General features: G+C 41.3%; 1 protein-coding gene across 1 annotated transcript in view; it reads left to right on the top strand.

Moving 5' to 3' along the window:
• The first annotated feature begins 1739 nt into the window (after positions 1–1739).
• The window catches only part of gnl1 (guanine nucleotide binding protein-like 1), a 31717-nt gene continuing 20755 nt past the window's right edge, over positions 1740–12701 (top strand). Inside the window, exons 1-4 of the mRNA XM_034174451.1 lie at positions 1740–1952; positions 4465–4612; positions 5246–5382; positions 9490–9641. Of these exons, the coding sequence (XP_034030342.1) occupies positions 1880–1952; positions 4465–4612; positions 5246–5382; positions 9490–9641 (510 nt within the window). The 5' untranslated portion in view covers positions 1740–1879. The remainder of the gene's footprint in view (positions 1953–4464; positions 4613–5245; positions 5383–9489; positions 9642–12701) is intronic.

Below are 12701 nucleotides of genomic sequence, written 5' to 3'. Positions count from 1 at the left end.
ATTGCCCAACATGCCTGCAATTCATTAATTTGTATTAATCAGTATTTGCTTGCAGTTGATCGAAAGATATAATTTTTTTTTATCCATCATTTTTTGTGGTGGTGCTTATAATTTAACAGGAGATAACAAAATTTGTTAAAAGTGGAATGTTTCGCTAATATGTTAAGTGCCACCATTTGAGACTTTGTTTTTACCTTCTGCCAGGAAAGTGCCAAAACAGTTCTTGCTTGTCGATCTACGGAACCTACAATAATGGCATGCAAAGGTTTGGGAACCCCTGGGCTTTTTAGGGTCTGAGCAGTGTAATTAAAGACACTAAACATTGGTGGGCAGCCTAAACCAGGCGGGGTTGAAATGTTAAATTTACAGGGTTGGCAGAGGACAGTATCAACTAGAGTCCCTTTATAGAGTATAAGGGACCAACTAACCAGCTATCCGATTAAAAAAAAATGGCCAGTAGAAAAGGCGTAGTGTACAAATAGTACAGCAACTGTGTGCTATATATATTTGGAGTAGCTAGTTCTCAAAAACTAAGTGTACCAGAGATCAACTTTATCTAAATTTTGGGTCTGTGAGTGAAGCTTAGGGCTAGCGGCTGGTGATCACCTTAGTAATTTCTCTGTTTTCCTATTGATTTACTGCTGATGAATTACACCTTAGGTGTAGTTTTTCCAGCTGACTGATTCTACTCTTTTTCCCCTCTGTCTGACGTACTAATTAATGACTGATGTATCCGAACTGAGGGTCCGTACGGACTGTGAGGAAGAAGATCTGAGGTGGGTGCTGCATGCTGTGGTCTTCAAGTAGCGGGCCCAGTGACGGTGTGGACGACCCCTGTGGTGCTGACGCCTGTGCGGCTACACCCATGAGTCCAAATGAAGGTTGACTGCAGCAGTTGCAAAATGGACTATGCTCGAAGACTAGATCTGAAGACCCAATCCCTCCTCCCCTCCCCAACCAACCGGTGCTGTCCTGGACGTCTGCGTGGACTTAATAACTCTCAAATGGTAAATGGACTGCATTTATATAGCGCTTTTCCATCTGCATCAGACGCTCAAAGCGCTTTACATTCACATTCACCCTGATGTGAGGCTGCTGCCATGCAAGGCACCCGCTACACGACAGGAGCAACTAGGGGATTAAGGACCTTGCACAAGGGCCCTTAGTGATTTCCAGTCAGGCTGAGATTTGAACCAAGGATCCTCTGGTCTCAAGCCCAACACTTTAACCACTAGACCATCACGGCCCTCCCCACCTCCCCTCTCAAAAATTTGATGTTCCTCTGTATTGTTAACCATGTTTTTTATTAGTATGACCTAAGCAGTGGGTCATCCCTTTGAGTCTGGTCTGCTTGAGGTTTCTTCCTCAATATCATCATCAGAAGTTTTTCCTTACCACTGTCGCCTGTGTGCTTGAGTCTAAGGGTTGGTAAGGTTAGACCTTACTTGTGTGAAGCATCTTGGGGCAGCTTTGCTGTGATTTGGCGCTATATAAATGAAATGAAATGAAAATCAGTGAGGGAAGCCACCAAGACACCCATAACAACTCTGAATTAGTTATAGGCTTCATGGTAGTACAGTGGGATAGAGAAGAACTTTTGTTACCAACAAACAAATTAAATATAGACATGAGTCCCCTATGTACCTTTTGGGAAACTAGCTGAAATTTCACGTTTTCGGGTTCCTTGGCTGCTTCTTTTGACCGTGCGACAGCTGAGTGAAGTACATTTTGTTTCATGAAGCGAGCATCAAAACATCTTAGCGCGTACGGTACTTCTGCTTCAAAGGTTCGATACTGTGTCAAGCTCTGAGCTTCGCGATAAACAGCAGTCCTAAAGAGTACATAGGTCCATTCTCACATTTTCAGCTTATTTTCTACTATGCCTCGGAAAAAGCCATTCAGCAACAAGCAGAAGAAGAAACAATTGCAAGTCAAACGGGAGAGAAAGAGAGGTAACTACATCGGACGATAGCATAATGCTACATGCTGAACGTAGTTTAGCAGCAACTGTTAACAGAGCAGCATTTAGTCACTTAGCCGGTAATTATAAACCTACACATAGTTCAAGTCAGTGAGCTGCAGCATTAAATACTGGGTGATAACTTGGGAAGGGTACGGTTAAATAGCTGGTCCAGTATTTAAAAAAAAACAACAACAAAACATTCACATTAGTTTTGTATTAAGGAAAAAAAAAAATCCTGTTTGTCAAAGGCTAAAGTGGTCAAATTGTGCAGTATCTAACTTTTACAGCTAACTGCACTATAGAAGTGACGTCCTTGTGCAATATATCAATTAAATGTCAAATGTTTCAACATTGTATTACCTCTTAAGATGCATTATGTTTAAATTGACAGATAGTTTATTTTGAACAGTCAAAAAAAAAATCACACTTTAGAAAGACTAGATTGAAAATACAAGCCCCAAATCAGACACACATTGTAAAAGAAGTCACTACAAATATAATGTTACTCATCTAAATCATCACTTCTGTAGTCAGTTTTGTTTTAAAGATGAGTTTAAAGTCAGTCATTAAGTATGGTACTATGTTGTAATTTTGTTTAGAGCAGGCTGACTTCAAAAACTTTATTAAATGAAACTGTTTAGTGAGGGAAGCGTCAATGACACATGACACTCGGAAAGGTTTCTGTGGATGTGATTGAAGAAACTGGGTTTAGGGCAGCTGTTGGTTGTAGCTTCACCATCTGCTGCATCATTGTAGAATGTCACTTATAAGTACTTGGTTAAAAAAAAACAAAAAACGTGAAATTTCGCAAGACGACAATTAATTTTTGTTTGGGTTTGTTTTTTTAAAGTCCTTTATACCACTTTGGATTGAAGTTGTATCTGGGTAAAGTAATAGACAAAAATTCCCCTGTACCCAGTTTTATATTATGTTCTTGCATATACTTACTGACATTGTATTGCTCCTTTGAGGCTTGTATTTTCAGTATAAGCTGTCTAAAGTATTTATTTTTGATTGTTAATTAAACTATATGCATCAGCTTAGGCATAATGCGATTGTTCAGTCTTGACAATTTTTAAATCATTTAATATTGCACACAGGCATACTTCTTATACTTTTTTGGGGGGGTTGCGCTTCAAGTAATTACCCTCAACCCTCCATAGTTCTGTATGCATCTTGTAACTCCTATTAAAAATTTAGGCCTGAAATAACTGAAATAGGGAGGTGGTGATGTAATGGATGGCACAATCATGCATTTATTTCCTCTAGGCTGGACTATTGTAATTCATTATTATCAGGTTGTCCTAAAGGTTCCCTCAAAAGCCTTCAGTTAATTCAAAATGCTGCAGCTAGAGTACTAACGGGGACTAGAAGGAGAGAGCATATCTCACCCATATTGGCCTCTCTTCATTGGCTTCCTGTTAATTCTAGAATAGAATTTAAAATTCTTCTTCTTACTTATAAGGTTTTGAATAATCAGGTCCCATCTTATCTTAGGGACCTCATAGTACCATATCACCCCAATAGAGCGCTTCGCTCTCAGACTGCAGGCTTACTTGTAGTTCCTAGGGTTTGTAAGAATAGAATGGGAGGCAGAGCCTTCAGCTTTCAGGCTCCTCTCCTGTGGAACCAGCTCCCAATTCAGATCAGGGAGACAGACACCCTCTCTACTTTTAAGATTAGGCTTAAAACTTTCCTTTTTGCTAAAGCTTATAGTTAGGGCTGGATCAGGTGACCCTGCACCATCCCTTAGTTATGCTGCTATAGACTTAGACTGCTGGGGGGTTCCCATGATGCACTGAGTGTTTCTTTCTCTTTTTGCTCTGTATGCACCACTCTGCATTTAATCATTAGTGATTGATCTCTGCTCCCCTCCACAGCATGTCTTTTTCCTGGTTCTCTCCCTCAGCCCCAACCAGTCCTAGCAGAAGACTGCCCCTCCCTGAGCCTGGTTCTGCTGGAGGTTTCTTCCTGTTAAAAGGGAGTTTTTCCTTCCCACTGTCGCCAAGTGCTTGCTCACAGGGGGTCGTTTTGACTGTTGGAGTTTTTACGTAATTATTGTATGGCCTTGCCGTACAATATAAAGCGCCTTGGGGCAACTGTTTGTTGTGATTTGGCGCTATATAAATAAAATTGATTGATTGATGTTGGATTGTAACACAGTGTAATTCAGGTTCATTTCCAAATTCTAGCCAAACTCTCAACTGGCATTTTGAGCAGGGGTGCTGGGGAGGTGGAGAAACCCAGTCCCTTCTGGAATAAATTTAGTGTTTTCATTGGCTACCCACATTAAATAAAGACCTTCTTCTAGTGGGTTTTACACTTATAGTCCTGATCACAATTATTGACACCTCTAAATTGTAAGTACAGAATTTAAAATATGTTCAGAAATGAATGAAAATAAACAAATTTATGATGTTGGTGTTTCAGAAAGAAAAAATATTGTATTCTTAGGGAAATATGTGTGTCTCTAACCTCTGACCTTGAAACACATTTTCCAGGTGACACAGGTTCTGGGCCAAGCAGTCAAAATGCCGGCGAGGATCGAGGAGGAGAGCAGCAGTCAGACACCTCAGACAGTGAGACCACTGATATTAGACGAATAAATCAGCAACCCTTTAATAGAGAAGGGAGATGTGACCCAAACAGGTTAGTTGTCTTTGTTATTGTGTATATTATTAATACAATAATTAATACTAATTTTTCACATTGCAATAACATCATGGAACAGCATGTCACAAAACAAAAATGTGATGTTGTGCATTGTAAAGCTTAAGTAAATGAAGAAAAAACATTTTGCCCAGAAATAAATATAAAACGACCCAGTACTGCGAATTACAAAATTATGGACCGTAAATCAACAGACAGAGAGCACTGTACGAGTGACTGCTGCAACACATTTTTGCTGTGCAGTCTAAAGAATGCAATTCTTTGCACAGGTCCATTGTATTGTCATTGCAGTGAACTGTGTTGTATGTCGAACAATATCATTAGCTAACTGTATCTTTAAAGCTTTACTTGTGAGAGGTGTGTTATTTGACATTTGGATATGCTGAAGATGCAGTACTTTCTGTTTTGGAAAGATGCAAACAATAATGCTGCAAATATAATTGGTCAGTTGTGTTACTTAACAATGGGCTGTTGGCTAATACTGTCTGATCCTTTATTGGGTTTTGTAAGATGCAGTTATTGATACTTAGACAGGATAGATCATGTTAGGAATTTGAATGTTGTGAAATTTTCAACATCAGAAAAATTCTTACCGACACTTCCTCTGCTCAGATTCCGACTGCATTTTGAGAAAGAGAGTAAAGAAGAGGTGGAGAAGAGGAAGACGATGGCCAGGGAAGACATTCTGCAGCCAATCTCTGACAAGGAATTTGAGATTGACATCAGTAGCATTTATCCCACAGAGAAAGGTTTGAGTATTTGGTAGTGTTGTTAACATCTTCCACATGACAGCCTCAGAGGAAAGCTGGCCTCAATGTACACCATGTTATTAACAGAATATGGGTTACTGCAGGACCAGACAGACAAGCAAGCTATATCAAATTGTTGTATCTTGTGCCGTGCATCCGGAACGTATTCACAGCGCTTCACTTTTTCCACCCTTTGTTACAGCCTTGGATCTGTGACGGCTCTCAGTTGTCCAGGTGGTTTCCATAGTCGAGAAGCTTGACTCTTCGACTGGACTGGGTTGCTTGATGTGAGGACGTTTTGCTTCAAATCGCAGAAGCTTCCTCAGCTAGTCAGAAGTCAGACTAGCTGAGGAAGCTTCTGCGATTTGAAGCGAAACGTCCTCACATCAAGCAACCCAGTCCAGTCGAAGATTCAAGCTTCTCTACTACAGCCTTGGGTGAAATTCTTTTTTTCTCAAAATTCTACACACAATATCCCATAATGATAATGTGGAAAAAGTTGCTTGTTTTTTTGCAAATTTATATATATAAAAAAACTAATTAAATCGCATGTACACAAGTATTCACAGCCTTTGTCATCAAACTCAAAATTTAGCTCAGGTGCATCCTGTTTCCACTGATAATCTTCAAGATGTTTCTAGAGCTTAATTGGAGTCCAGCTGGGGTAAATTCAGGTGATTGGATATGATTTGGAAAGGCACACACTTGTCTACATATAAGGTCCCACAGTGTATGTCAGAGCACAAACCAAGCATGAAGTCAAAGGAATTGCCTGTAGACCTCTGAAACAGGATTGACTCAAGGCACAAATCTGGGGAAGGGTACAGAAACATTTATGCTGCTTTGAAGGTCCCACTGAGCACAGTGACCTCCATCATCTGTAAATGGAAGCAGTTCTGATCCACCAGGACTCTTCCTAGAGCTGGCTGCCCGTCTAAATTGAGCAATTGGGGGAGAAGGACCTTAGTCAGAGAGGTGATTAAGAAGCTGGTGGTCACTCTGTCAGAGCTCCAGCATTCCTCTGTGGAGAGAGGAGAACCTTCCAGAAGGACAACCATCTCTGCAGCAATCCACCAATGAGGCCTGTATGGTAGAGTGGCCAGACAGAAGCCGTTCCTTAGTAAGAGGCACATAGACAATGATTGAGCTCTTTGGCATGAATGCCAGGCGTCATGTCTGGAGGAAACCAGGCACCATCCCTACAGTGAAGCATGGTGGTGGCAGCATCATGCTGTGGGGATGTTTTTCAGTGGTAATAACTGGGAGACTAGTCAAGTTGTGGGAATGATGAATGCAGTAATGTACAGAGACATCCTGGATGAAAACCTGCTCCAGAGCGCTCTTGACCTCAGACTGGGGTGACGGTTTATCTTTCAGCAGGACAATGACCCTAAGCACACAGCCAAGATATCAAAGGAGTGGCTCCAGGACAACTCTATGAATGTCCTTGAGTGGTCCAGCCAGAGCACAAACCTCAATCTGATTGAACATCTCTGGAGAGATCTACACTCAACAGAAATATAAACGCAACACTTCTGGTTTTGCTCCCATTTTGTATGAGATGAACTCAAAGATCTAAAACTTTTTCCACATACACAATATCACCATTTCCCTCAAATATTGTTCACAAACCAGTCTTAATCTGTGATAGTGAGCACTTCTCCTTTGCTGAGATAATCCATGCCACCTCACAGGTGTGCCATATCAAGATGCTGATTAGACACCATGATTAGTGCACAGGTGTGCCTTAGACTGCCCACAATAAAAGGCCACTCTGAAAGGTGCAGTTTTATCACACAGCACAATGCCACAGATGTCGCAAGATTTGAGGGAGTGTGCAATTGGCATGCTGACAGCAGGAATGACAACCAGAGCTGTTGCTCGTGTATTGAATGTTCATTTCTCTACCATAAGCCGTCTCCAAAGGCGTTTCAGAGAATTTGGCAGTACATCCAACCAGCCTCACAACCGCAGACCATGTGTAACCACACCAGCCCAGGACCTCCACATTCAAATCAAATCAAATCAATTTTATTTATATAGCGCCAAATCACAACAAACAGTTGCCCCAAGGTGCTTTATATTGTAAGGCAAGGCCATACAGTAATTACGGAAAAACTCCAACGGTCAAAACAACCCCCTGTGAGCAAGCACTTGGCAACAGTGGGAAGGAAAAACTCCCTTTTAACAGGAAGAAACCTCCAGCAGAACCAGGCTCAGGGAGGGGCAGTCTTCTGCTGGGACTGGTTGGGGCTGAGGGGAGAGAATCAGGAAAAAGACATGCTGTGGAGGGGAGCAGAGATCAATCACTAATGATTAAATGCAGAGTGGTGCATACAGAGCAAAAAGAGAAACACTCAGTGCATCATGGGAACCCCCCAGCAGTCTAAGTCTATAGCAGCATAACTAAGGGATGGTTCAGGGTCACCTGATCCAGCCCTGACTATAAGCTTTAGCAAAAAGGAAAGTTTTAAGCCTAATCTTAAAAGTAGAGAGGGTGTCTGTCTCAGCATGTTCACCTCCAAGATCGTCTGAGACCAGCCATTCGGACAGCTGCTGAAACAATCAGTTTGCATAACCAAAGAATTTCTGCACAAACTGTCAGAAACCGTCTCAGGGAAGCTCATCTGCATGGTCGTCGTCCTCATCGGGGTCTCGACCTGACTCCAGGTCATCGTCGTAACCGACTTGAGTGGGCAAATGCTCACATTCGCTGGCGTTTGGCACATTGGAGAGGTGTTCTCTTCACGGATGAATCCCGGTTCACGCTGTTCAGGGCAGATGGCAGACAGCGTGTGTGGCGTTGTGTGGGTGAGCAGTTTTCTGATGTCAGTGTTGTGGATCGAGTGGCCCATGGTGGCGGTGGGGTTATGGTATGGGCAGGCGTCTGTTATGGACAAAGAACACAGGTGCATTTTATTGATGGCATTTTGAATGCACAGAGATACCGTGACGAGATCCTGAGGCCCATTGTTGTGCCATACATCCAAGAACATCACCTCATGTTGCAGCAGGATAATGCACGGCCCCATGTTGCAAGGATCTGTAAACAGTTCTTGGAAGCTGAAAATGTCCCAGTTCTTGCATGGCCGGCATACTCACCGGACATGTCACCCATTGAGCATATTTGGGATGCTCTGGACCGGCGTATACAACAGCGTGTACCAGTTCCTGCCAATATCCAGCAACTTTGCACAGCCATTGAAGAGGAGTGGACCAACATTCCACAGGCCACAACTGACAACCTGATCAACTCTATGCGAAGGAGATGTGTTGCACTGCATGAGGCAAATGGTGGTCACACCAGATACTGACTGGTATCCCCCCCCCCCCCCCCCCAATAAAACAAAACTGCACCTTTCAGAGTGGCCTTTTATTGTGGACAGTCTAAGGCACACCTGTGCACTAATCATGGTGTCTAATCAGCATCTTGATATGGCACACCTGTGAGGTGGGATGGATTATCTCAGCAAAGGAGAAGTGCTCACTATCACAGACTTAGACTGGTTTGTGAACAATATTTGAGGGAAATGCTGATATTGTGTATGTGGATAAAGTTTTAGATCTTTGAGTTCATCTCATACAAAATGGGAGCAAAACCAAAAGTGTTGCGTTTATATTTTTGTTGAGTGTAAAAATGGCTGTGCACCGACGCTCCCCATCCAACCTGATGGAGCTTGAGAGGTGCTGCAAAGAGGAATGGACAAAACTGCCCAAAGATAGGTGCACCAAGCGGCATCATATTCAAGAAGACTTGAGGCAGTAATTGCTGCCAAAGGTACATCAATCAACAAAGTATTGAGCAAAAGGTGTGAATACTTATGTACATGTGATTTCTTAGTTTTTTGTTGTTTATTAATACATTTGCAAAAAAAAAAAAAAAAATCATGTTCTCATTATGGGATGTTATGAGTAGAATTTTGAGCGGAAAATGAATTTACTTCATTTTGGAATAAGGCTGTAACATAAAATGCTGCTATTACGTTGATATGTTGCAGTACGGTCGTATCGTAACATTTTATCGTGTAGTGGGTGGCCAGCTGAAGTTAAATTGATGGGATAAGTAGTTCACTCTAATGTTGTAAAAATTTGACTGTGCACTGCCAGGTCTTGGGTTCCCGCGACGCCCGTCCTGGAACTATGAGATGACACGAGAGAGCCTGTTGAAGAAAGAGGAAAAGTCGTACAGAGAGTACCTCAATGAGCTGCACGCCAGAAACCCACCTGGCTCTCTGAGCCACTTTGAACACAATCTGGAAGTAAGTGATTGATTTACAAGTTTTCTACAACTTAATTCCACGTGTTTTATCACTCAAGTCTCTGATTAGCTGTATTCACCTTTTGATAATCATGTCACATGAGAGAAATGCCATTTGCAAAGAAACAAAACAAGTTTGAAAAGGAAACAAATGGACATTAATTGCATATGAGTAGTAGTAATAGAGCTCTATAAACTAACCTAAAAATGACATTCTTATTAACCTTAAAGTCACGTTGTGTAGTTATTAAGCTACATGTGCATTTTATGATGACTTGTATTTTTCTCATGATATTATTGGGACTATTTATCATCAGAAGAAGAGTAAACTATAAGGGTGATAGAGGAGGTTTATAGATGTGCTGAGGACATGCAGGTGGTTAGTGTGACAGAGGAAGATACAGAGGACAGGGTGAGATACAAACAGTTGTTCTGCTATGGTGACCCTTAATGAGAATAGCCAAAAGAAGAAGACTATTTATCATCTGCTCCAGCCATGTTAAGAAAAATGACCAAAACGATCTTCTTGCTCTGACAATTATTGATAAACCTTGTATAGTACTATGTACATGTGATTTCTTAGCTTTTTAATTTTTAATAAATTTGCAAAAAAAAAAACTAGAGACATTCATCACGAAATGCCCTGGACACAGTATTATTTTCCATGCAAAGTGCAGTAATATGTACTTGTATGGGGTGGGTATTTGGTTGAAGCCTTATGTGTTTGATGTAAACTGGGATATACAATGAAAAAATTGGAGATTGGCATAATATTTATTTAGAGGATGTGACAAACAGTGGCCATAAAAAGTCGGTCACAGTCGCCAGCCTTCAAAACAAATGCAACCACTGGTGACCTTGAAACAGAGGTCAAGGTCACCAGTGGTTGCAGAAGACCTTGACCATGTGCGAGTGAGTTTCAGAGGTGACTCATGAAACAGACCTCTGTTTCAAGGTCACTAGTCTTGAAACGGACATCAAGGTCACCGGCCTTCGAACCCATGCGAAGTACTCCTCCAAGGCATGTACCCACCAAGAATGGTTTCTATGAGCAAAAGGTGCCGAGCTACGTTGTGGCAAAGGACTTGACAATTGTGACCATTGGTGACCTTGAAAAGTAGGTCAAGGTCACAGGCCTTCGAACCCATGCGAAGTACTCCTCCAAGGCATGTACCCACCACATATTAAGTTTCTGCGAGCAGTAAGTGTGTAGCTATGTTGTGGCGAAGGATTTGACAGTTGTGCCCACTGGTGACCTTGAAAAGTAGGTTAAGGTCACCAGCCTTCGAACCCATGCAAAGTACTCCTCCAAGGAATGTACCCACCAAGTATGAAGTTTCTATGAGCAAAAGGTGCCGAGCTACGTTGTGGCAAAGGATTTGACAGTTGTGACCATTGATGACCTTGAAAAGTAGGTCAAGGTCACTGGCCTTCGAAACTATGCAAAGTACTCCTCCAAGGCATGTACCCACCAAATATGAAGTTTCTGTGAGCAATAGGTGCCGAGCTACGTTGTGGCGAAGGATTTGACAGTTGTGACCACTGGTGACCTTGAAAAGTAGGTCAAGCTCACCAGCCTTCGAACCCATGCGAAGTACTCCTCCAGTGCATATACCCACCAAATATTAAGTTTTTGCAAGCAATAGGTGCCGAGCTACATTGCAGCGAATGAATTGCGGACGGTCAGATGAAGTGACGGAAGGACGGACGGACGGACAGCTCGGGTGGTATATGCTCGTATGCATATACCATCCGCATGGCATAAAAAAAACCTTTTACATTGTCATTTTGGGGTATTGTGTGTAGAATTTTGAGGGGAAAAATAAATTTCATCCATTTTGTAATAAGGCTGTAAGATAACAAAATGTAGAAAAGGTGAAGCACTGTGAATACTTTCCTAATGTACTGTTTTTAATCATTTGAGGCCTGTTCCTATGTCTGTGTTTTATTGACCAGTATGGATCACTTAGACCACAAAATTTGCATAATTACAGCTAATGTATTCTGGTTGAACCTTAGGGGAATAGGTAGGATGAGGACAGATAGAAAATGCTCTCAGAATTTCACCATTGTCTCCAAGTATTACCTGTATGTGTTCAAATAAAAGTGAGAAATGTTAATAAAAATATCTGCTTCACATTTTGCCTCATTGCTCATGCAATTGAGACATTCTCAGTTTTCTACCAGCACAAGATTCATCACAAAAAAAAAAAAAAAAAGGCCTTCCCACTATCCTCGCAAGCGAGGAAACTGCCAGCAACAACAGTTTTATACCAGCACAAGATTCATCACTTACAGCAGCTATATTTGTTTTTGTTGTTTATTTTGTTATGGCTTCCTATTGATGTCATTGGGGATTTTCAGAACATTTCCTTTTTTCCTACGTTGGTAAATATAACAGTTTGTAGATATATTTGAATACGTCTACAAAATCGTGTCATATAGTTGTGTGGGCTCAAAGTTAATACTGTCATCTTTGTTTTTTTTAAACATACCATGTTAATTTAAATAAAGGTGTAGTTTTCCCTCATGTATCAGCTAGTTAGGAAAAAAATACACCATGCTGACCATATTTCTTCAGACATTTTGTTCATGGCTTCCTAAATTAACTTTTCAAAAATAGATTCATCAAGCAAAGCAACCATCAAAGGTGAGTACAGCAGTCAGAGGCCTGGTTGTTCACAATGTTTTAATATGAACGAAGAAGAGGGTATGCTTGTACCAAAACAATGTGAACTTGTTCTTTAACTTGATTCATGCAGCATCGGCGGCATAAAGGACATAAGTCGGGTTGATTTTGGTTTTACATGTCACAGTAACACTGAGGAAAAGTCAGACAAAAGTGAAAACATGATCATCTGGGGTGATTGCTGGTATTGTGAACATTGTCTGAAACTAAATCCAGCAAGTCAAACTTAACTTCATTCTTTTCTGATGCATCATTTAAATCACAATTTGGTCATTTTATGCCAGTAGAATTTAGCTTTTTTCCCTTTTTCTTAAGCCCCTAACTAACCAAAGTTTGCTTCTCTCCATTGATGGCATCACTCATGCTTGTGAA

This window comes from Thalassophryne amazonica, chromosome 7 (genome assembly GCF_902500255.1).
Source record: "Thalassophryne amazonica chromosome 7, fThaAma1.1, whole genome shotgun sequence".
Classification (NCBI taxonomy): Eukaryota; Metazoa; Chordata; class Actinopteri; order Batrachoidiformes; family Batrachoididae; genus Thalassophryne; species Thalassophryne amazonica.
Note: the sequence above shows the minus strand (reverse complement) of the source record. Positions and strands in the feature narration are given on the sequence as shown.